Source organism: Poecile atricapillus, chromosome 2, assembly GCF_030490865.1.
Source record: "Poecile atricapillus isolate bPoeAtr1 chromosome 2, bPoeAtr1.hap1, whole genome shotgun sequence".
Classification (NCBI taxonomy): Eukaryota; Metazoa; Chordata; class Aves; order Passeriformes; family Paridae; genus Poecile; species Poecile atricapillus.
The window spans coordinates 38,276,234-38,300,531 of record NC_081250.1 but is presented as its reverse complement, the minus strand read 5'-3'; the positions used below and the strand labels follow the sequence as shown (position 1 = coordinate 38,300,531).

Below are 24,298 nucleotides of genomic sequence, written 5' to 3'. Positions count from 1 at the left end.
GGGTTATAACATGCCTAATTTTGTAGGCAATACATATATTTATCCCATTAGGCTACCTAAGATAGCAAATAATGAGACTGTACAGAATTTTAAAATTCTCTGGATCCCATCTATGGTAAAATGACCATACAATTGACACCATATAGTTATCCCAAGCCTACTTTAATTATCTTTAACAAATATGTATCTATTTAGCTCAGAAGTATAAAATCCTAAATACTACCTTCTTATGTGTGAATAGACTAATCATAAACTAGTGTAATAATACACCTGAAAATAAAAGCCACTTTAGAATTAAAATACCTTAAAATGTAAAATCCAGTTTGTTACCATCGGTTTTTTACATTACCCATAGAATTATGATATATGCAGAAGAAAATGCACTGCTGTCATAGAAAGAATAAAATCTCCTTTGACAATTTTGAAGTTATAATAAAAAGGATAAAAATCTCTATTAGATTTATGATGTGAATATTCAGCGGTGTTTACTGTCAATACCTCTCAAACAAAAGTTAAATCAAACATCAGCTAATCTGGCAGAAATAAAAAGTTCTCCTCCCCCAAAAACCAATGTGTACTAAAAATGAGGCAATCATTTTGAAAGAATGGAATTATTCACTGTTTCTCCACTGCATAACAACATTATTTTCTGATAAAAAAATTTAATATGAAGTCACTACTGAATTTTATATAAAAAAACTGCCTACAGCAAGATAATCCAGAATAAATGTCTTTAAAAGCTTTAAAATTCTTAGAGGCTACACTAAGCTCAAAATTCCATAAAAGTTACAGTAAGATATAAATAATTTTTAAAAAAACCCAATACAACAATAACACACAAACCAGAAAAAACCTTTAGAAATTTGTCATCTGTATCGTTAGTCCAAGAGTAATTGATGTAACTGTATACAGCTTATTCTTCAAATGTAACTCAATCTACTAAATTGAACAAAACCCCTTGTATTTCAGTATTACTTACAGAATCATCATTTTGGCCTCCACAATATTTACAACATTAAAAGGCTACAAGTGTCATGAAAGCATATTATCACTCACCTATAGCCCTCTCTAAGCACAGTGTGTATCTCAAGTTAATAAAGGCCACATAAATATGGCTTTTGTGCCAAGCAGACAGTAAATTATGTATTTGACTACATATTTCTCCTTAAAAAACCAGAATGTTAACATTAATCAGAGGAAACTTCAGATTCTGGCATAAATTTGACTATCGCATAAAAGGTAATATTTAAAATACATAATGCCTTACCACACAAACACGAGCTGCCATATGTGAGGCACTGCTAAGCATGGTTTCTATTAAGCCAATACACAGTAACTGGCTTCTTTCCAAGCAACATGGAAGTATTTAAAAACCCTGTTTAATCCAATTCCACAGCCTTGAAACAAAAATAAATTAAAGTGCTGCAAGAACTGTAAAAATGAAAAATTAAAGGCATGTAAATAAGTGAAAAAAAAAAATTGTCAGAGAAAATGAAAACAAAGATTATTTCAAGTAGATATCTTAATTGTAATTAGTAACATTTGGCATGTTTATGATATGATTCAAAGCTGCAGCAAATTAGATACCCCAAAAAGCTTGTAACAAAGCTGCAAATGTGTAAGTACAGCATAAATAAGTTTTATTGCTCACCAAGAAAACAGCATCCAGATCAATTTCATAGTTTGCTTCCCAAGTATTGTAAAGCATGCTCTGTTAGTAGTTCACAACCTTTTAGTCCTAAACTCCAGCTTTTCTGCCAGATTTTAAAAAACAGTTTCATTAAATTAAATCTATTAATTGTTAATCTGCACACATTCCATATATACCAAGAGCAAAAGAAAAATTACAGCATTGCCTTAGACTGTCATGACTACACAAGAAAAAAATCCCAAAACAAAACCAGCAACAACAAAAAATCCAAAACAAACAAGCAAACAAACAATACCCCCCCCCCCCCCCCCCAATAAAATGCACTATAAGTTAATAGCTGTTAAAAAGCCGTACAATTGTGGTATTGGAACTGAGAAAAGCTGGGGTTTTTTTATTTTTTTACAAAGATTTTCAAAGCGGGGGTATTTAAGTATTACAGGGAAGAGCAGTATTCAAATTCTGCTCAAATGTGGTTTACTGAAGACAACAGTGTTAGGCAGTTATGAGATTGTGCCATTTATTGAAGAAAACAAATACTTCATTATACTGTCAGTCCCAACCAACAGACAAAATATCTTCCATTTCCCTCATTTATTCAATAATGAGCAAATTACTAAAGGGTAATGAGCTGCTAATAAAAGCATGTTTTTTACATGATTATCATGAAATGGCAGTGTCTGCTTGTTCAGTGCAATAGTACCTACTACAGTCACACTTTCAAATAATTTTTCTCTATCTAATTTCTGTAAAGAAATTGACCCTTACACACTTTTCATACTAGAAATTAGTCTACATTTAGGGGGGGAAAAAAAAGGAAAAACCCCACAAAAATAGCTAACTATATATAAAATCTACACATTCAGGTATTTCTTTGCAAAGTCTCCTAGCAATGATGTAAAGTCTCAGTCAAGGTAGTTTTGCTTCCCTTGCTGGCAAGCAATGATTGTTTATTTAATGCACTTATTTTAGGGGTTGGGGGAAAGGGTTTTTTGTGTGTGTGTGTGTGTTTTATGAGGGCTTCATTGAGGAGATTACAAAAAACATGCATATAAAATATTTGTTTTACAATATAAATCAAATTCTGGCTCACAGGAGAAACAAAACAAAACATATCTCCCACCCTAAATCAACACCTTTGTTTAGCTATTTAGGAGAAGGCAAAAGAAATGTCTCTGAAAGGTGGTCTGAAAAATTCTGGAGCTGAAAGCATTGGGGACTGCTCTTGTACACTGTAGGAGACCGACTTACAAAGACCAGCTGCAAGTCAATATGAAACTGCTGGAAAAGAATTTCTCTGTTCAGAATTCCCCACATTAAAAGCATCAAAGTGTTTCGTTTTACTCTTGTTACAGTTCTTCACACCACCTTCCCCAACTTACAATTCAAACCAGAGATTTAGTTATCTTCTACACTAAGCACATTGCAAATATCAAGGAACCCTCCCATGTCCATCACAGGCTGCTTTTTGAGCATTCTTCTGCCCTTTTCTGCTTCAAGGAACGTGTGATCTTCATGACCCCTCCTTATGCCCCGATCTCATTTCCCTGCTTCAGCTGCGCCATAGGATGCGCTCTGGCATCTCCCTGACCTTCCAAACCTGCACTCACATGGTGCTTGCTGAAGTACCCTTGTTCTTCTCTAACACTACATTCTCTTTTCTTCTCCTGGGAGAGAAGTTGTCATCATTCAAAACCTGGGAGAACTGGCAGAAATCATGTGGAGGTATTGTTAAGCTGGGAGGTATTAATGGGTGTTGTCAGACAGTTCCTTACATCGTCGTCACTGAGTGAAGTTGCCAGAGCTGGCAGGCAGCCAGTGGCAGGTTCCCTTTACTGCCTTTTTTTTTTTTATTACCTCTCCTGCCTTTATGAAAGCTGCTAACATTTCAAGCCACCAATGGCCACAACACATCCTGAAGCTTTTGAGCGTTGCATGTAACCAATTCTAAAATTACCCTACAAACGCAAGCAATAATGCAATCAAGCAGATATTGAAAACTCAGTTTATTCAATTAAAAAAAAAAAATGCAGTGCTCTCTAATAATTTTTCATATCAAACACAGATTTTCAAAGGTATCAGATTACTAAAAAAACTCAGCTGTATTTTAGAGGGCCTTCCAAGTACACCGCATCTTGACACATGGAAGATCCATGAAAAGAAACATCTGTGTTATTTTTTAAAAAACAAATGCTCTGTAAACAATATGACATTGAAAGGTCACTTTTACAGTGAAAATGAACAGATATTTTGTAAGAAATGTTTTAATATAGTTACATGCTTCAGAGCTTAAAGTACAAATTATGGTTCTGCATTGTCTTAAAAGAAAGTAACTAAATGTATGAAAAGTTTACATATTAAAAAGTAACCTGACACTTTTCATCCAAGGTACTTCAAGGCAGCAAGGTAATAAAATCTAAAAACTTCACCAGTTAAATAAACCCCAGCCATCTAATTCAAGTGATAAAATACAGTATGGTTGCTATTATAAAATATAATCCCAGCGTGATTGTTGACTTGCATATCTTTGGGATATGTTTCTTGCTTCTTCTGAAGCAGAAAGGAACTCAAAAGTAAAACAAAGCAGTTGCAGTGAGTACTCAAAATTTTCAACCATCCCTATCCTTGAATGTTAATATATCATGAATTTAAAACCAACAGAATCCTGCACCCTAGTATAAACCACTTTCACGCTTATATTTTTGACTAAGTTTTGCTATTTTCTGTAAATTCTAAAGAGACCAGGCTAAGGCATATATAATGTTCTGTGTCACATGTTCTCAAGAAGGTGACTAGCAGCAGATCAAGATAAGTCTATACAGACAGACAGTAAACTCCATGAGTAACACAATGGGAAGAGAGCCTGAATTCAGGCTGGAAATGTTTGCGAAGAAAAATGTTCAGAGAAAGCATTTCTTACTCCAGTTTTTCATCCTGCTCACATTAGCATCACATGCATCACAGCCGTGCGCCTGTGGCAACAGACTGATGCCTCCCCAAGTCAAACAATCAAAGTCACTGAGCACAATTGCAGGGTAGATACTGGCTGTACCTGCTGCTCCAGGTCCCTTCACTTCTCTCCCTCTGCATTTCAAAGCAAGGCTGACCATCTTCTCTCTCTCACAGTCTTTCCCTGATACTGTGTTTTCTGCTTTCTATTTTCTGCTCCTGACACTTGTGCCATCTCTTTAGCTTCAAAGGAGCCCTAGGTAGGAGTTTAAATGTGGCCCCAAGAACAATAACTGAAATTGTTGGAATTCATGGAGTTGTGAAGATCTCAGCCTCAACATTTCAGCAAAAACAGTGTCTAAGCAGTACTAAACAGAAATGCTGGACTCCATACTATCATTAATAACACAAGAGATATCCATGAGGCACACTGACCTCTCTCCCTAAGTCAACTGAAAATTTCTGCCATTTCACTTGGCTCTTCCCAACATCGTCCCAACAAGAACTCTTTTAAGTATTATCAGTGTGATTAGTTTTCAAAAGCAAAATACTAGAATCACATATGCAGGTTGCTTATCAGTTTTGCAGACAGTATAAAAAGCAAGAAATTAACATTATGATTCCAAACAAATGGAAGTGATAAGACTACACACAGGATTTTTAAGCAGATTGCTTTGGAATGAGAGTCATTCTGCCCGCCAAGCTGCACAGTCCTTTACAGTGTATTTCTGAGCCTCGAGCATTAACCATATTGCTAGAGGGTAAAAGAAATGAAATGTAAAAAACATAATAGAAATTGCAGTAAATACACAGAAAAGTGAAGAATGCTGAAAAGTACACTAGGGAACACCAAAAGAAAACATGAAAGGGAAGATAGGTAATATTGGTGACTTAATAGGAAAATTTTGAGTGGTTGCTCCAAGTGGTGTCCACAGAGAGCTGCTATTCACTTCATGCTGGCTCTCTTTGTTTCCAGCAGCTAAGCTGACATTGAAAGAAGCTAAAAATACATTAAATACTTTCTAAATATTATTTTCCCATATAAGCAATTGGTATAAGTTGACACAGAGATGGTGTCCTCTTGCCAGTGAAAAGGGAAATAGTATACAATAAGTTGTATTCTATCAAATCTTTTGTCTTATGCACAATGCAGCCAAAAATATGTGGAAGTTTAAAAAGGCATTATTTTAGCTACAAGTATTTCCAACTGTTCCCCTCTTTCAGTAAGGCAATATAGGAAAATGACACTTAAATATGAGGATCTTATCACCTGTGAGAAAAGCTATATTCTGCACTACTCAGGAGCATAATATGTTTGCCATTTCTAGCAATCAAGCTTTGATATTTCAAAGAGAGGAAAAGCAAGACAAGAGTGGCAAATGTCTACAATTTTGGTATACCATTTCCTGATAAACTGAAATTTCACAATGCTGCAGATTTAAAACATAAATGTACCTGCTTTGCATTCAGGACCCTCCTTGAGAGTAAATTCAGCTCAATACAAAAGTAAAATGGGGGGAGGGACAGGACAACACATACTGAAAAACATCCAGTTCTTTCTGTTAAATGTGAAGTATAACAGGCTTTTTTATGACATGCCTTCCTCCAAAAATAGCAATGATTACACTGCTCAACTCCCACAGCCCCCCTCCTCAGCTTGGCTTTTCTACATGTAGAACGTTACACATTCTCAGTCCTGAGGAAGGAGCTGAAGTTTGTGGAGCCAAGAGGACTCTCTCTATTGCCCAGTACCCAAACTACGGAAAAGGAAGACAGGCAACTCTAATTTCTTATAGTATTAAATCTTCTTTTAAAGCTGAAGTGACAGATTTTTTAGGAACTCTGCAACCCACAGCTTTCCACAGTTTTGGAAAGAAGCTGCAAGTCCCAGCCGTGATAATCTGCCAAGTCCAAGGCACATTTGTGAGCAAGACTTTTTTTGCCTTCCCAACAAACACGGAGATTGTACAGTCTATTCTCTTCACAGGGATGAGGCGGGGGAAATGTTAAGATCACAGCTGCTGCAGCAGTGGAAGCTGCAGCTGCCTTGGAGCCTGTAGCGACTGTGTAGCCTACCATGCAATTGAGGCTGTGCTACAGATACTGCTCCATTTGGGGCTTTCTTCATGAATGGCAGAAACCTGAAGCTTTGGCCTGCTGTAGTTAATGAAAAGTCTTGCAAATCATCTTGCAATACTCCACCTAAGTTCCAATTCAGCTCAACAGCCTTCCTATCAGAACTTCCTAAGTAGCTACTTAAGACAGCTGTATTCTTGAGTAATACTTTCTTCACACTTTCTATTACATTTAGTTTTCAGAATTATCACATTCCTATTGCCCAGTCATGATTTATTTTATACATGAAAGAGTACACACAGTAGGGCAAGATGGAATCGCAACCATTTCAAGTAACCTACATCTGGAATGAACTTATCTTTTTGAAATATGGTTGGGATCTTTAATAGAAAAAGCTAACATGTCTTTTAACACTGACTTAAATTTCACTAAAACCAAGAAAGGATTTATCAGTACTTTAGGGTAAGATATACTGTACAATAACTCAGCTTTCCTCATTATTTTCAAGAATCATGCCTGGCTGATGTATTTATTTTGTAATGTTTAACTATAATAGAAAATAGATGAAGTTCAAATGAAAACACTGTTTAGACTATGTCAACAAAACATAAAACTAAATGAAGTGATTCTGTATTGACTATAAAAACATATTTGCTAATAGTGAAGTTATGGTTATCTATCAAGATCACAACATGAAGTAATTCTGCATCTTAAGAACTGTGTTAAAGCAGCAGACACATGAAGTTAGATGTAATTTTGTGATTTTGCAAAACAGCATCATGGAGTGCACTTTATTGCTATTTTATCATTAGTGTAAATAATTCAACAAACCCAGGAAACCTCCAGCTCACTTGTCTTTTGTAAATTGCAAGTCACCAAAGGACTTTCCACTAAGAAAGCCAATGTTTACTTTACACTTGCTAGCAAAAAAAAAAAAAAAAAATCAAATATAATAGTATCTTGTATACTGAAACAACTGCTTTGTTATAAAGAGAAGGCTTCAGAAAACTAGAAAAAATGACACTGCTGTAAAAACCTGTAAGCCTTTTACTCTCAGTTCAAAGACTTAAGCATTCTTTTACAACAGACTGAAGTTTCATATTCATCTCAGCAAATCAATCCACTAATAGGCATCAGTCATCAACACCGAAGTTAAATCTGCCACATGAAACAGCTTTGATGTGATTGAAGACTCACACACAGTCGTAAGCATGACAGAACAGCTTAGCTATTAAAATGTTTTATCCAGCAAAAAACCGTTCGTCCTAATTGACTGAAATACTCTTTGAATGCTATTATTGCCAGGCTACTTCACTAAGCAGTGCTTTGGTACATAGCCACTTGACTTGTATCTTGAAATCCAGCACAACCACATCAAATCTTATTAGAGTATTTTCTTACACGTACTTTTGTCAAGAGACCAAAACAATAAAGCTGACTGTCATTTTTACTACCAGTTGCTTAGTTAATTCGATACTGAAACATACTGGGATTCATTGTAAAAGCTGCATGCAATCAGCCATTTCTATCAATCTTTCTTTTTAGTGCATTAACAGAATGAAACCTACTAACCACATCAGTCGACATGGGTTGGCAGGACTGGATGGAAGCTATTCTTCTGCACTGAGCCCAGCCTCTCACCACAAGAGGTGCCGTAGCAGAGACTCCTTTAAACAGCAATGTGCAGCCCTGGCCCAGCTCCAACACTGACCATATGTCACAAGCTGACAGATAAGAAGCCTGAGACAGCCATCTGAAAACAACTGTATACAGCCCCAGCCACCAGACAGTGAGGGTTTCAAGGTCTACCTCATCACTCATTTCAAAGACAATTTTAAGCATACCAGAAGTAAATATACCTGAAAAAAAAACCACAACCCACCCCTCCCAACCAAAGCATACCAAACTAAACTAAACCAAACCAAACCAAACCACAACAAAATAAAAAACCCAAACCAAACAAGCACACAGTCATTACCAGAAAGTCTATATGATGCTATACCCTAATTCAGGAAGTGTCCATCAAATATTGCAACTGATTGCCACAAATACAGTCAGAAAAGTACCAACATTTTGTGTCTATAACATTTTCTTCTCTCTATTATATTCACTGTGTATTAACAACTTTCAGGAGAAAGGAATCAAATATACCAAGCAACTGCCACCAAGACTAAATTTTACTGATTCAAACAAAATACCATTGATTTAGTATCTGAAATGAAGGGTGATTTGACATTTGTCCTGTATCTATTAATGCATCACAGAGTTCATCCATTTATGCCACTACTTGGGTTACCAGAACGTATGTCACATCAATTCCTTATCTGTAGGCAACGTATTATCTATCAGCTCTTATTCCAAAGTTACTAAATAATCAGCACAAAGGAACAGCTAAAATTTACCCCTATGCAATTTCCACAGCTCCATACATTTCATTTCCATATTCCAAATTAATAAAATCCATGTGAACTTACCTACAGTTCGGAGGAGGGTCTAATGTAATTTCTGCAAGTTCTTTCTGAATTCTTAAGAGAAAAAAAAGGTATTATCAGGACTTTTTAAAAAATCTGTTTCTTTCAACTTTATGAACATTTCTACATCAATCAATAGTAACAAAATATAATTGTTAGAATTTCTGACTGAAAGCTGATCTACGTTTCATGAAACTGTGCAAGAACATGTAGAAGTAAAAAAACAATTATTTTCTGAAAAATTAACCTCCAATATGGAACAAATGCCATGAGCAGCCACCTAGAAAATCACACTTTTTCCATAGGTCAAGATTCTCAGCTCCTTTGCTCACTTACACAATTACTAAATATCTCATATACCCTCCTTTTTTCTATTTCTGCTCGGACTATATGTCTTATAGCTCTTGCCCTCCAGAATATTTAGCTTCTCAATGCATATTGTACTGGCAGGACAAAACCCCCTGACTCGAAGGAAAACTGCCCAGAATAAGCCCACCCAGGACTTCACAACCTCCTACATATTGAGGGGTTGGTTAGGGCTCCCCCAAAGAGAAGTGCTCCAGCTTCCTAGTCAGCCTGGGGACCTGTGGCTGGACTTTCTCTGATACCTGCCTTCTTTTTACTGATGGGACAAAATTGGGTAAATGCTACCCCAGATACAGTCTAATGAGAGCTGAGTAAAGGCAGATAAATCTCTTTCATCTGTCTATGGACTATGCTTTTTTTCATACCTCCTGGGAGGCAGCCCAGCCTTTGTCACTGCCTCACACTGAGCCTGCTGTCTGCCAAGGCCCCCACATCCTTCTGAGCAAAGGTGATCCCCAGCACATATCTGAGCAAGGGGTAAGTCCTCCTCATGTACATGGTGTTCATTTGTCCCTGTTGAATTTCATGAGTTCACTGTCAACCCTCTCCTGCAGCCTGGCCAGATCCCTCCGAGCCACAGCCTCGCCCCTGTGTGTACAAACTGCTTGTCATCTGAAAACTTCTCAGTGCGCTCTGCCATATCCTCCAGGTCACCCATAAAGACATTACAGGCATCCTGCCAGAGTTCTGCCTCCAGGGAGAGCAACTTTGTTGCTAAGGATTTCTGGACATTCCCAGGCTGATGTTTCCCAGCCAAGTCCTTGAATATCTGATCTCTGCCACAGCTGGCAATGGGGGCTCTTTTCCTTTACACCAGCATCTGCATGAGAGCCAGTATCTTCACCTCTGAAGAAATGTAAGCTTGCAGAATAGGATACAGAGTTCCCAAAGGCACTTGTAGGGATTTACAGCTCCCAAAAACTGCCAGAGTATTATCCCATAAGCAGGATTGTGAATGCCACCTTCCCTATAAACTATGTCCAAGGCTTTTTTTTATAGGCTACTTCAGTGCAAAAACATGAACATTTAGGAAGAGGAAGGAAAAGAAAATTAAACATAGCCTCAGTATTTTCTTCTTGCCTTTTCCTTCACAAGATTTTATGCACAGAACAGATTGCTATTCTTATTACTCCCTACACTAGAAAAGAAATAATACCACTCAAATTCCTGACTGGTGCTCAAGCCATAAGCCAAAGGTTCAGGTCTGACCTATACACATCTTGCTAAAAATGACTGCTACTCATTTTGCATATAAATACAGGTAAAGAAAATGGCTTATCAAAATAAGCATTCAGGTATACTGGCATATATAATATAAAAATGAGCTGTTTAATTCTTTATATAATGTTATAATCCAAACACAATCTCACATGTTAAGGAGTCTCACAGCCACTATCAAAATTCCCCTTATGCCACTATGAATTGATTTTATGGCTATAATGAATAAATGAACCAACAGTAGAAAAACTGGCCTGAACCAGAAACTCAAGCCTTTATCATTCACATTCTGAAGTAATTAGGACATACGTGGGCAAGATTTGTAGGCAGAGGTAATAATCATTTATTAAGACCTGATGAGATCATTGTAAAGACAAAAATACTCTTCCAGATGCTTAGATTTTCTTCTAACTTCTATGCATATAAATACAGGCAAGGCAAATGGCTTATCAAAATAAGCGTTCAGGTATACTGGCATATATAAAATGCCCCTGAATGTACCAACTGCATGCACCCAACTTGGTGCCATCTGAAAATTTTAAAGTGCATTCTGCCATATTCCCCAGGTCACCCATAAAGCCCTTACAGGCATCCTGACAGAGTTTTAACTCCAGGGAGAGCAACTCTGTTGTTAAGGATTTCTGGACATTCCCAGGCTGATGCTTTCAAGTCAAGTCCTTGAATACCTGATCTCTGCCACAGCTGGGTGTATATACCCTACATACACACAAACACACGAAGTTATTTCTGTAGAGAGGGAGAAATTTGATCTTTACTTCCTTTTTCTACTTATTGTGATGTTTGTACTGCCAGCATACAGTATTCCTCCAATAAATATCATAAGTTTCTTATAAAAATACGGGCACAGTCTGCTTAATCCAGCTCAAAATCATTGTAGAACACCGAAAGTCATCCCATTTTTAAATTAGTCAAGTTTAAGCACAACAAAAATGTTGTTTTAGAACGGTTAGCCCATTTAAACAATCCTGACAAATCATAACTTTTAGAAGGGAGATCTTGTAACTTCTTCTGTATATTACAAAATTCTGCCATAATTTTGAAATTTATACTATTACAAATTCAAACTACAGAAAACCTAGGTTGCACAGAAACTTCAATTTTTAGATTTATAAGCTCTTTTGCTTTTTCAGTCTTTTTTGAAGTTACAGAATGATGGCATTGCACTTTATTATAGTCAGAGATCATTCCTTTGTTTTACATATAGTAGTAAAAACAGTTAATATTTCTTGGCATTACAGTGAGTATAAGGCACATCAAGAATGGATTGACAACTTCAACAACTTCAGTCCTAGATCAAAACCTTTACATTCTTCCTTCTAAATGCTAACCCACGTTCCTCACATTCTGAAAACAAAATGGTCTCTCATTTTCTCCATCTGTTCTAGTTCAACCCAAAACTTCTAATGCCAAGAGCACTAAAATGGCCCTTTATCAAGCTATTGTATGATTGAGCAGACACGGACAAACCACCTTTCTATTTCAAAACATAAAAACTGATCAGATGGCACTGTCTATGTTCAAAAGACATCACTGCTCTTGCAAACATCTAAGACAAAGAGATGTTTAATTCATGATTATTTTTGTACAAACAAGATAAACATATTAAGACAATACTGTCCATCAGTTGCTCCTCAGCAAGCTGTCCATGTTTATTCCCCTACGCTGTGGTGTCCCAAACTAATATTAATTTATACACCTTGCACCTCTTTTGTTGCAACCTTAATTTACCTTGCATTCATGCTGAGAGCTCATTCATAAACAGTTTCTGTAGAACAGCTGACACATAGCTTGTTCACATGTCACAGCATTCAAAGCTACAATTAAATCATCGGACAGCGTCCCAGAGAGCCTTGAACTGATGGAGACCTCCAGTGTGCAAGTGGCCCTTTGTCTGCACGTGCTCTGGCACTCGCCTCATATCCCCACTGAGCTGCCCTCAGAATCTGCCACAGCAGAGGACGTGCCTCATTTCCTTCGCTGACCACAGAGGATTCACCGCGAGAATACGCGGCCTCTGGCAAAACATTATTTTCAGGGTCCTTTCTGGCATCTGTTTCTTTGGATTTTCTGCCTCAACAGTTATGTCAAAGAGGAAAAAACCCTCTAAATTAAAATCACTATATATACCCAGTTTATATTTAGACTAATGACATTATGGTTTACTACATATTGGACAATGGGGGTGATGGCAGGGGGTGAGGCCCTTGCTAGTAATCAAAGCCCTGGGCTGCACACATAAGACATTTAATTTGCAATGTCAGATCAGATATTTTGGTCTTAGAGAAGTCATTTGACTCTTCTTCCTCAAATATATATACACATATAGAAAAAAATATTTCCCTCCATTTTACTAATAGAAAAGAACAAACACAGTTGCCTTCCAGTAATGGTGCAAAGGTTAATCTACTCATAAATTCAGAAGCATGAAAGTATACTGTGGATTTCAAATATTATTAATTCTCACAGACAACATATTTACTACTGTACCAAGCCAAATCGGACTGAGTGTTGTTTCCTTCATGAAACAGTTCTCTAAAGCTAACAGAGATGAGAACATGTTAGAGAATTTCCTAACATTATTAATAGGAAAAGAAATAAAATAAAGGACTACATGACAATGATTTTTACAACATCCACTTTTCTAAACTACACGTCTCTCTACCCATAAAAGCTAGATTAATCAATACCTTATACCAAAGAATATACTACTTAAAAATACTTAAAAATGCAGTCACTGGCATGTATTTCAATACTAAATAAATTGTGACTGCGGAGAAAATTGATCTAAAGATGGTTAGGTTCCTACTGGAAGAAAAGAAATATTCTTGCCTACTTACTAAAAGATAGATAAATGACAAAGATATTTCTTGTAAGAAAAAGCACTCCATATTTTGCTGTCATATTCAACATGCTAAATACAATTTCCAGATTCTGTGATAAACCACTCATGTGAAAAAAAAGGCGTGGGGGGGGGGGAGGGGGGACAGGGGAAAATGCTCAGTTTTGTTGAATTTCAAACCAATTCAACTTATCACTTATTTGCTCCTCCTTAACGCTGCAACTTCTTTGAATAATGAAAAGATTACAACTAAAGTTGTACAGTTCACAATTCATTGTAGGCACAGATATTTATTAAAAAATGTCTGGATTGGACATAACGGTTTAAAGATTTTCAACCAGCAATTTCAGGAGCCAAGCAAAACAATACATTTATTTGTTGAGCTACTATGTCAGCCAAGAATGGTTACACTTCTCTCAATCCAAAGGTCATGCTAAGATTTGCTACTTAAGAGGTAACAAGATGCCTGCTGTTTTCAAGGACAGCAATTCAATTCCATGTCTGAACTGTAATTGTGATATGCAGCAAGTTTCTCAATCTTGACATGTTGGGTAAGAAAGGTTGCTATTTAAGGTGATGCCCTCTGGGTGAGGAAAATTGAAGGACCGGTACACTGCACGACATATGCTGTAAGCTATTACACCTGTACAGCAGCTAGTCCTGAAGTATTAACAGAGAAGGACAGCATGTGATGGCATTCTGCCTTCTTGATGCTATCCACAGCAATGCTACCAGAAGAAACTGTATCTCAACACCAAAAATCTTACTCAAATAGAAATTTAAGTGGTTTCATACAGCCTCTGTAATCAGATCTCTTTGGAAAGCAGTTAAGCTGCATGAACAGTATATTCATACATAAGACACAGGAGCAGTTTACTATTACACAAGCAAAAATCAGCCCACTGCTAAATCTTGATTTATATAAAACCTCATGCTACTGAAAATTCTTTAAAGCTAACTGACTATATAAACATACAAATGAAAAGCAAAACAGGGGTTTTCCAAATAGAGATGCACAAACCTTCCTTCCTATATGGTAAGTATCATAATGCAATCCCAAAAATATTGCAGCTACAATTTCATATGCATGAAAAAGCTTTCCAACTGAAAAAATCTGATTTCCAAACTCAGGTTGGAGTCAAGTCTGTACTTGCTGGTGTTTGATGCTTTTAACAGGAATTAAGGAATCTTGACCAAAGCCACAAATGTGCTATGCTCTGTTCGAGCATTCTACTGATTTTAGCAGAGTTGACTCCTCTCCCTATAATAAAGGTACCAGAGTAAAGCCTTATTAATCCTGCACTGTTTCTCATTCCTAATGAACTAAAATAACAATATTACTGTGAAGTTATTTTATACAGACCATTTCTAGAATACTTATCAGATATTGAGGACTTCAAGACATTTTTCCTTCCTTTATGCTACTCTTCTCCTTTCTAGACTCTGCTTAAATTTCTGATTTAGCTTTCTTGAGACACTACTGATTGATCTTGAGACACAACTGATGAAAGCACAGACACAAAACCTGTAACATGAAAACCTGGCCAGATTGGAGAAGGTGCAATCCCAATTCTAAAACAATGACAAACTACTGAATATTCAAAAACAAAAAAAAAGGAAAACAAATATGATGACACTAATAAAAACTCCCATTACTATAAAAACTGTTTCTGTCATCATTCCAGAAATTGTTACGACAACCAGCATTCCTAAAATACATTTCTCTTCAAAAATACTGTACAGATATCTACAGAACTATTTTAAGTCATGTCAGCTTTTAAAATGTATAATCAGATGTATATTTTAAAATGCATAATCAATATTACTACACATGTGAAACTAGCTTTAGAGTCTAACTGGCAAATGTACTGATGTCAGCAACTGATGGCATAATTAGTTTCAGCAGAACCATAAGCAGATATGATTAAACTTTAAAAGGTTTAAGTAATTTTATCGCTGTAAAATGCTTGTTGATAAAAGCTCTAAGCTTTGAAGATACAAAGCTAAGATTAATAGCCCAATTTCTGACATATCATTATTAATTTTTTAATAGGATAGTGTCCACAGGCTCTTGTCAGAATTGTAGCATCATTACACAGGCATTATACAAAGTTCAGAATACACAAATTGCTTTCTAAAGATGCTGGAAACTGTTTTTATGACCTTAAAAGTCATGACTAATCCAATATTCCTAATATTTAAAAAATAATAATAGCAGGAAGCAGACGAAGGAGAAGACCAGAAACCATAACAGCTGTGAGGATTAACTACATGAATAACATCATGGTTTGTAGTGAAAGATGGGTGGGGTTTCTTTCCCTTCTTGTCATAAAAGGAAACACAGGCAAGTTTTGCAGGCCATTCTGTAAGTGATAAAACCAGGTAATCTCCTAATAGCGTCACAGTAGGAATGAGTGTCCAGAAAGTATTTCTCCAGGGAATTAAAAAATGAAGAAAAACTAGTTGTGAAAAAGGTATCTCTAGCAGACGAAAAGCATGACAGTACCTCAGTGGAAAGCCAAAAGATACTTTAGTTCAGAAAGTAATTTAATTGGGGGACAGTTAAATTTAAAAGGGACAAATTAACAGAAAACAAAGGCTTGAATCCTGATAAGATGTATGCACACATTTATATACTATTATTTACAGACTCCTACTACATGCATCTGTTATAAATTATGGCAGCAGGGGCTTCATGCTTCTCCTTTACTACAGCACCACAGTGGTACAAAACTCCTGTGTTTTCTCTTGTAGTTTACACAGCCTTGGACTAGCAGAGAAACGAGATCTGGGAATTCTGCATCAGGACAATCTGCAGAATTGGTCTCTTGTCAGATTATTTTATGAGTGCTTTTTAACTTCAATCACTGTAATCCCACTTGCCTAGACTAACAACCCTACATGTACTAGCAAAGCAACACTAAGCTGTAAATTCCTTCTGTCTGGTCTGAGCAAGACAATCGTTATCTGGAGATGGACATGATAGCACAGAATAATTTAAATAGCTGTTCTACAAACCAACCTTTTATCTCAATCAGAAAGAGGAGGGAAAATAAATGGGTATTAAGACAGATCACAGTATAAAGTAATGAAACCAACATACATTTGTTGTTCACTCAAGTATTTCTGACCTGAATAGGGAAAATAAAAGGCAGTACTTCATGGCAATAGGTATTACGGTAGTCCTAACATGCCGAATTACTGAACTGTCTGAAATGTTTATGGCTAATTAACTGTAAGTTACACTGACAAGTTTCAACATCAGTCATACATACATATACAGAGATATATTTTATAAGGCTACAAAACTGTCTGAGTTTTATTAGCAATAAAAAAATGTCAGCTTTTATCATGCAAGCAACTATTAAAACCATGTGAAAGAGGCAAACTGACAAAGAAAGGAAAAAGTATACAGGTTTTGTTGTTGTGATCAGTCTCAAAGGGCTATTACACTGATACAGTAGTGTTATAATAAAACAGTCAGAAAATGAATATACTGAGTCAATACATGGATCTGATGGCCAGCTGAAAGAAGAGAAAGGAAAATAAACAACCAGGAAGAACACTGTACCTTTTAGCGCTAGTTGACAATTTAGCAGCTGTTTTGCTTGATATTTTCCCCTCTTTTTTCTTGGGTTGAACTTGCTCCCTTTCTTGTTCCTGCTGAACACCTTCACGCTGATCTCCATCAGAGCTGCCTCCACTAGTGCTTGGACTATCATCCACTCTCTGCCCCTCTGTAGACATGGCAGATGCTGCACTGAACAAAGACAAGAAACTGAAGTTAGCTTTTTGAGAAGAAACTGCCTAATTGTATTTCTTACATGCTTAAGGAAAGAACACATGGTACGTATGTCTTTGTCTTAATAAAATGATGCTTGTTTCAGTAGTTCAGTAATTCTGATATGAAGAGTTTTGCCACAAGCATCTTAACAGTAATTCAGGAGCTAGCAATTTTAAACCCTGTATCACTGCCACCCCCCCAAAAATCCCCAACCAACCCACAAACAAAAAATACAAAATAAACACACAAACAAATCCCCCCGCCAAACTCCTCATATATACATATATATATATATACATACATATGAGAACCAAAAGTAATTGAAGTTAAGTGAGAAACATAATCCTGCAAGTGTAGAAGAATTCCCTGTGAATTACATTTTTCAACCACTCAGCAACACCATGAGTTAGCTGTCCCATCAACTGTGCCACCAGGTCAAATCTACCACAATTAGCTAAAAACTGAGAGTTATTATTATCTTAGGACTCTCTATTATCCCATATGAAATAAATCTGTGGGCTCATTCCAAGTCTACAATGTGGGTTTCCACATTACAAAATCCACATCTTGGCATGCTTGATGGAAACACAGAACTAAAAAGCACTAACACAGGACTGTTTGTATTTATTAAAACAGTGAGTATGTTGGTAGAGGATATAAGGAAGTTTTGTCCTGACATTTCGTTCAGGCAACATGAGGCAACAAACTTGTCACAGAACATGAGCAGCAAGAAATCTCAGCATACTTCAGAAGTCAAGTTAATGCTTTATTCGTACACTTCTGATACTAGTTAGCTATTTTAATTTCTTCCTTCATTTTAAATAGCATAACAATATGCCGACAGATGAGGAATTACAAGCCCACTGTTACAGCTGTCATGATTTCTCAAACTCTCTAACTGTTCTAATGAAGGGCAGATGTCCATGAAAAACTCTTACTGAATTAGCATATGTGGTGGCACTGACTGATTAAAAAACCAAAACCAAACAAAAAACCCAAACCAACAAAACCAAAACCAAGTCAAAACCAAACTGAAACTCAGGTCTTTCCCCTTTAACTCCAAATCTGTACCTCATATGCCTGTGTTACATATCCTTCTCTAGAGATTTTTAATAAAATGCACACAGGCCCAAACGTTACTTGCTTACATCCACACAATCCCCATATATCTGGGTGGTTTTCTGATCAATCTGTCCGAATCAAGAATTTGCTCTTTCCTACACAAAGAGTTTCAAGTTGCTCTGAACTTCAACTCGCTTTTCCTCTTACCTATGTAGAGACATCACAATTAAGAACAAAACTATTCACCTTGACTATTATATGTTTTAAGACTCGCTCAAGGGAGAATAATGAGATTTCAGGCTCAGATTCAACCATGCTTGTTCTGTGGATTAAACAAAGTTCATCTCCCTGTACATATTTATGGAAAGAGACAGCAAAGGAAAAGTAAATTAATATCAATGCCAACAGGGTTATGTTGAAAAGGATGCTTTTTAAAAAGGCGTAAGTGTTCTTGTTACAGAACAGAAATAAATTTTCTACTATACTGAAAAACCCTTACCAATATCTAACACTACAGAGTAAGAAGAAATAATCTCTTCAGGTATTATTGACACATCCAACTAACTTCAGGAGGAATTAGGTCTTTTTCGTCTATTTTGTGAAGCTATTTTGTTTATTTTGTGAAAAAGAATTCTGGAAGTATGGCACCCCTACAAAATGTTTAGACATTAAAAGAAACAGCAAGCAATACCAAGTGATAGATATGTGACTAAAGTTCCCCTTGATCAGCTTCAGCTGTATTTTTTGTTTTATAACAGAAAAGAATATTTTCATATCTAAATATATATAAATACACAACACCTAGACTGCTCATTAAGGTAACTGAAATAATGCAGGGTTTCTGCCCTAAAATTTAAATACAAAAATTGTCCACTCCTAGAGAACAATTTCTCCTGTAGTACAGCTACAATATATTTAACATAGTTTGTAAATTTACACAGGCTGTTGTTCAGATATTTAAATACTGGTTGTCAGATTTCAAGGTAAAAGCAGCAGAACACTTAGAGATAATAAACAACAAAAGTATCACATTCTGACAAGTCAAAATATGTAACCATAATGCAATTTTGGCAGTAAGTAACCATTTTCCTTGTTTCTACATAAAGTCAAAATACAACCTCATCTCTTTTTATAACACTTATGTTGGCCTTTATTTGCCCTAGATTTTACTTCTGAACTTTGCTTAGTACATCTAATTTTGAAGTGAAAAATTCTCTCTTCACAATGTACATAGGCTTTAACATTGCAGGCCAGAAAGTTAAAAGCATATTTAATAATGCTTATATGCATAGGACATCTGCTATGAATAATCTTGACTATAAATATTACTATTATCCAAAAAACAACTGTATTCACTTCATAAGTTCAGGTTACTATCCAGCAGACAAACACTGTAACAGTAGCCCAGAGCATATAATTACTTTAACATGTAATGCCAGCATTTACAAGAGGAAAATGCTTAAATCTGTCATTTGATGTCTGGAGTGTTTGGCTTTTGGGTGTTTTTTTTTTCCTTTCTCCTTTTGTCCCTGTTCCCCCTTTCTATTCCCTCTGCTCACAATATCTGCAATTTTAGTAAGTTTTGTTAAAGGGATGCTCGATACTGCGGTAAAAAAGTTAAGGGGCCTGAAATTAGACATTTCAAATGGGGTCAAACTTAAAAGACACACAAACACATGAACAAGTAAGGGAATGGGGGAAAAAATCATCTGAGAGGATGACACTGTGAAAAAAACATTTTGCTGCCACTAACACAGACAGAAATCCAAGAGACTCCTTGAATCTGAAGAGCGGTAAGCGTGTTTGCAACTGTCTCACAGAGCCAGAGGGAAGACACACGATGTCCAGGTTCCCGGCTGCCAGGCTATTCTACATTCAGACGAGGGTTGCTAACCTCCCTGCTGTTGTGCAGAGAAAAATGAGCAGAGGGGACAGAGGAAGGAACGAAGGGGGACTTACAAGTCTCTCCCTTAACGTGAGATGAATCAGCACAGAGACAGATTACAAGTGTAACTACAACTATCAATTCGAAGTGAAGAGTGTCCAAAATATTTTGCTTTTGTCAAATATATCCACTGGTACCTTCCCTTTCCTCCTCAAACTAGAAGCAAAACCAAAACAACAAGAACAAAAACAAACAAACCAGCAACAGAAACAAACAAACCAACAACAACAAAAAACGACAAAAATACCCCGAACCACCAGTCATTATCACACATCACCAAAATAAAAATAAAAATTAAAAAAAAAATATAAAAAAAATCCACCGCTCGGGGACAGCAAGATTCTGGCAATGTGCAGATGGGTCCCAAGGGTGGCAGAGCTAGCGATGATGTCTTTCTATAGCGCTCGTAATTTCCTACAAGCCAAGATAAACTGAGTATTTCTGCAGGGTCCACCACGAACAGCAGTGGCAGCAGCCGCCTTACTTCATCTTCATTAGAAATCATAAAGGGCAGAAAGACCCCGGTCTGAGAGGGGCTCCCGGCAGGATGGGACGGGACAGGAGGGCAGCCCCGGGCTCGCACGCTCCCACGCGTGGGCACACGCGCGACTCTCCCGTCGAGAAGCCCCCGCCGTACGGGAGCGGGTGGGGGCCACGAGCATCCCCAGAACCGCACACCCCCCGCACTCCCACGGCCGGCCGGGCGGCGGCCGGGCCAGGGTGAGAAGTAGGAGACAACCGAGGAGAGGAGGAGGAGGAGGAGACTGCGAGAGGAAGACGTCGGGGGCACATGCGGGAAGGGAGAGGGTTGGGCTGCGGGGCTCCTCGGGGCGCGGGGGTGGGGGCGGGGGGAGTGCCTTTCCCGAGGGGTTCCAGCACGGGGTGCCCACCGTTGCGGGGGGGGTGTGGGGATAGCGCATCCCAGGAAGCTCGTGGTGGGGGGCGGGGGTACCCCGGCGCCCGAGAGAGCCAGGGGCGCACAGAGTGCCGCGGGGACCATGCGGAGCAGGGCCAGAGGGGCGGTGGGGAGAGGGGGTGGTCGCTGCTCCCGCCCGCAGCAGGGCGAGCAGGACAAATGGACATGGAAGAGTTGCTGAAAGGGTGTGGGGGTGCTGAGGAGCAATGGAGGCTGGATGGAGCCTGGGGGAGCGGGGAGCGCCGGCAGAGATGCCGAGGTGGCCGGGGGCGGCGGGGGGGCGGCCGGGACGGTTGCTATGAAAGGGCACGGCCGAGGATGACAAGGGGGGGGAAGGGGGTACCAGGCAGCACCAGGGGCATGCGGAGAGGGGCGGGAAGAGGAAGATGAAGGATAAAGGTAGAGACCGAGGGTCGCAGATAAATGTGGGGGAGAGGGTGCTGCCGTGGGGGAGGGATAGCGAGCGACGGGGGGGTAGGAGCCCGGCGGGGGGAGGGGAGGCAGACGGGGAGCTCAGCCGGGGCAGAGGTAGGTGTACCCCGGCGGAGACGGGGGGAAAGCCGCTGCTACCTGCAGGCGAGCGCAGGTCTCTCTCTCGCTGGTGCCGGGCACAGGCTGCGGGACAATCCGTCGCGGTCGCCCCGACTCCGGCCGGGCGCGGGGCTGGAAAGGGGCTGCAGCCACTCACTGAGTCATGAGCCCGCTCCCCCGCGCTCCTGGCTCTCGGCTTCCTCTCCCCTTTCCCGTCTCTCCCGAGCAGCAGCGACGGCCGCTGCTGCTGCTGCTTCTCCCACCGCCGCCGCTCCTGCCCCCGCTGCCCGGAGAGAAGTGAAGCCGCTGACGCGCGCGCGCGCGCACCCCCGCCGCCGCCGCCTCCGCGCGCGCGCCCCCACCCGTCCGCCCGGCGCCGCGCGCGCGCGTGCCCGCCAGCCAATTATCCCGGGCGCTCGCGGGCCGCCGAGGGAGGAGCGGGAGGGCGGGGGCGCGCGCGCGCGATTTCGGCGAGGGAGCGGGGGGGGGAAGTGACGGGATGGGGGGGGCGCGGGCGGGCGCGTGCCCGCGGGGGCTGGCGGAGGCCGCGCGCCGCCGGGCAGGGGGGAGGGGCAAGAGGCGGCGGCGGGAGCGCGCGTTAAAGGGAAGCACCGGGGGCTGGGCGGGGTCAGCGGGGCAGAGGAAGAAGGAGGAGGAGGCGGGAGGGGATGGGGCGAGCGGGGACTTTCGGCCGGGGATTCGGGGGGCGGATGGAGGTGAGGGTACCCGGCTTTTCTCCCTGCCGCCGCCGGGCTGCCGTGGGCCCTCACGCCAAAGTCCGGGAGGTGGGAGGGGCGGGCCGGGACAGGGCAGGGGGCGGCGGAGGCCGGTATCAACTTTCTTGGCTCTTCTCGTCTTTTTCGGCTCCTTTGTTCCCCTCGCCAGTCGCCCCCTCCTCCGCCCTCTCCCCGGTCCCGCCGCCCGCACCTCCCGGCGCCTTTGTCTCCGCGGAGCCGCAGGGAGCAGCCGGAGGGGCGCGGGCGATGCCCCGGGCGGGGAGGGACGCGGTACCTGCGGAGGGGCGGTGCGAGGGCACGCCGTGCTCCCGCCGGCCTGCAGGCAGGGCCCAGGCCCGTGGCACTCGGTGGCCACACTTCACGGTGTTACCGTGGTAGTTTCGACCGCTGCGTGGCACCAGCGCGGCTGGGTGGCACAAGCCGCCCCCGGCCGCTGGCGGCACCGGGTGACGTGCAGCATCCCGGCTGGAGATAGGTCGCCTGATTGTGGCCAGGTAAATGAACCTCACCTCCCACGCAAGCAGGCATTGCCTCTGTGGAAAGCATCGCAGTCAGGAAGGGAAGAGGCCAAGGCAGAGCCGCACTTAAATGTTAGTTGTTTAGTGGGAATATTATCCTGGAACAAAACAAGCCTCCAGCAGAACTGGCTGTCAGGTAACCCCGGCTGTGCTGGACGGGTGAGACACTTCTGTCCCTGTGCCGACCCTGCTGCTTTAATCTTTACATAATATGCTTAGCTGTGTTATGTAAACTATCACCTCAAACCTTTCTTCCTCTAACAAGGAAATATACCAGTCAAGGGTAAAGCGGTAATGCCAAGTCAAAATGTTTTCCCTCTTTTAACAACTAAAGGGAATTAAAAAAAATAGAATGCATTCCACGTGCAAGAGGAAAAGTTTCTCCCTGGTTGAGCTGTGAAGTGTTGTATTTTTTTCTGACTTACAGTTGAGGGGTAGGTGGAGTCTCTGCCACCAAACATACAGAAGTTGAGAACTTGAAACATTACTGAGATATATAAGGATTAGAAACATTATTGATGCCTTCTCTTATATTATATCCAGATAGCATAAGTGCTTTTTGCAGTTTCCCTGTACAAAAAATAATTTTGTTGAGAAATTGTTTTTAATTTACTTGGTTTATTTCCTTTTCCTATTTCTTTGCTAAATAATCCCAGTGATATTTTCACCTAAATCTAAAAATACTACAGTCAGCTAGTTCTTCCTGTTCCGTATGCATTTACAATATATATTTACATATATCTATATGCTTATGATGGCGAAAAGCTCCTAATGTCAGCTAGGTGGGTTTCTAACTGCTAGCATACATTGACTTCTCCGAAGAACTAATAATCAAGTAATTAATAGAATATGGTGTGTGAAAGTCCTTAAAAAATGCAAATCTCCTGCAAATAATGCTTCTCATTGTGCTGAAAGGTGCAGTGCACACTCTTGACATCATGGTGCCCTTTTCTAAAATCACTTAAACCATGCTTTCTCCTTTCAGTCATTCAAAAATAGACCTCCTGAAAACCACACAGGAAGCGATAACATTCAGTTCTAAATGATTCTTCTAACCGTATTTCCTTAATGTTGCTCTGACGGCTTAAAGTGCCTTACAGGAGGCATACATTCGTCTGTGTTAACTCCTCAGCCTGTCTCAGGACTTTGGTGACAGTTCATGGTGTTTCATTACAGACCTTTTCTGCTAGGGTTTGCAGGAAGCACAGAGAGAGAAG

At 40.0% G+C, this 24,298-nt stretch overlaps 1 protein-coding gene across 3 annotated transcripts in view; it reads right to left on the bottom strand.

Moving 5' to 3' along the window:
* Window positions 1-22,950, bottom strand: part of LOC131576642 (ubiquitin-conjugating enzyme E2 E2) — a 202,519-nt gene extending 179,569 nt beyond the window's left edge. Inside the window, exons 1-3 of one of the 3 annotated variants that reach the window (XM_058833561.1) lie at window positions 22,838-22,950; window positions 17,160-17,343; window positions 9,148-9,198 (exon numbers count right to left, since the gene is read on the bottom strand). In XM_058833561.1, the coding sequence (XP_058689544.1) occupies window positions 9,148-9,198; window positions 17,160-17,335 (227 nt within the window). In that variant the 5' untranslated portion in view covers window positions 17,336-17,343; window positions 22,838-22,950. Of the gene's footprint in view, window positions 1-9,147; window positions 9,199-17,159; window positions 17,349-21,865; window positions 22,177-22,837 lie in introns of those variants that run through there. The other 2 variants (XM_058833560.1, XM_058833559.1) reach the window with 2 other exon arrangements.
* Between the last annotated feature and the right edge of the window lie 1,348 nt (window positions 22,951-24,298).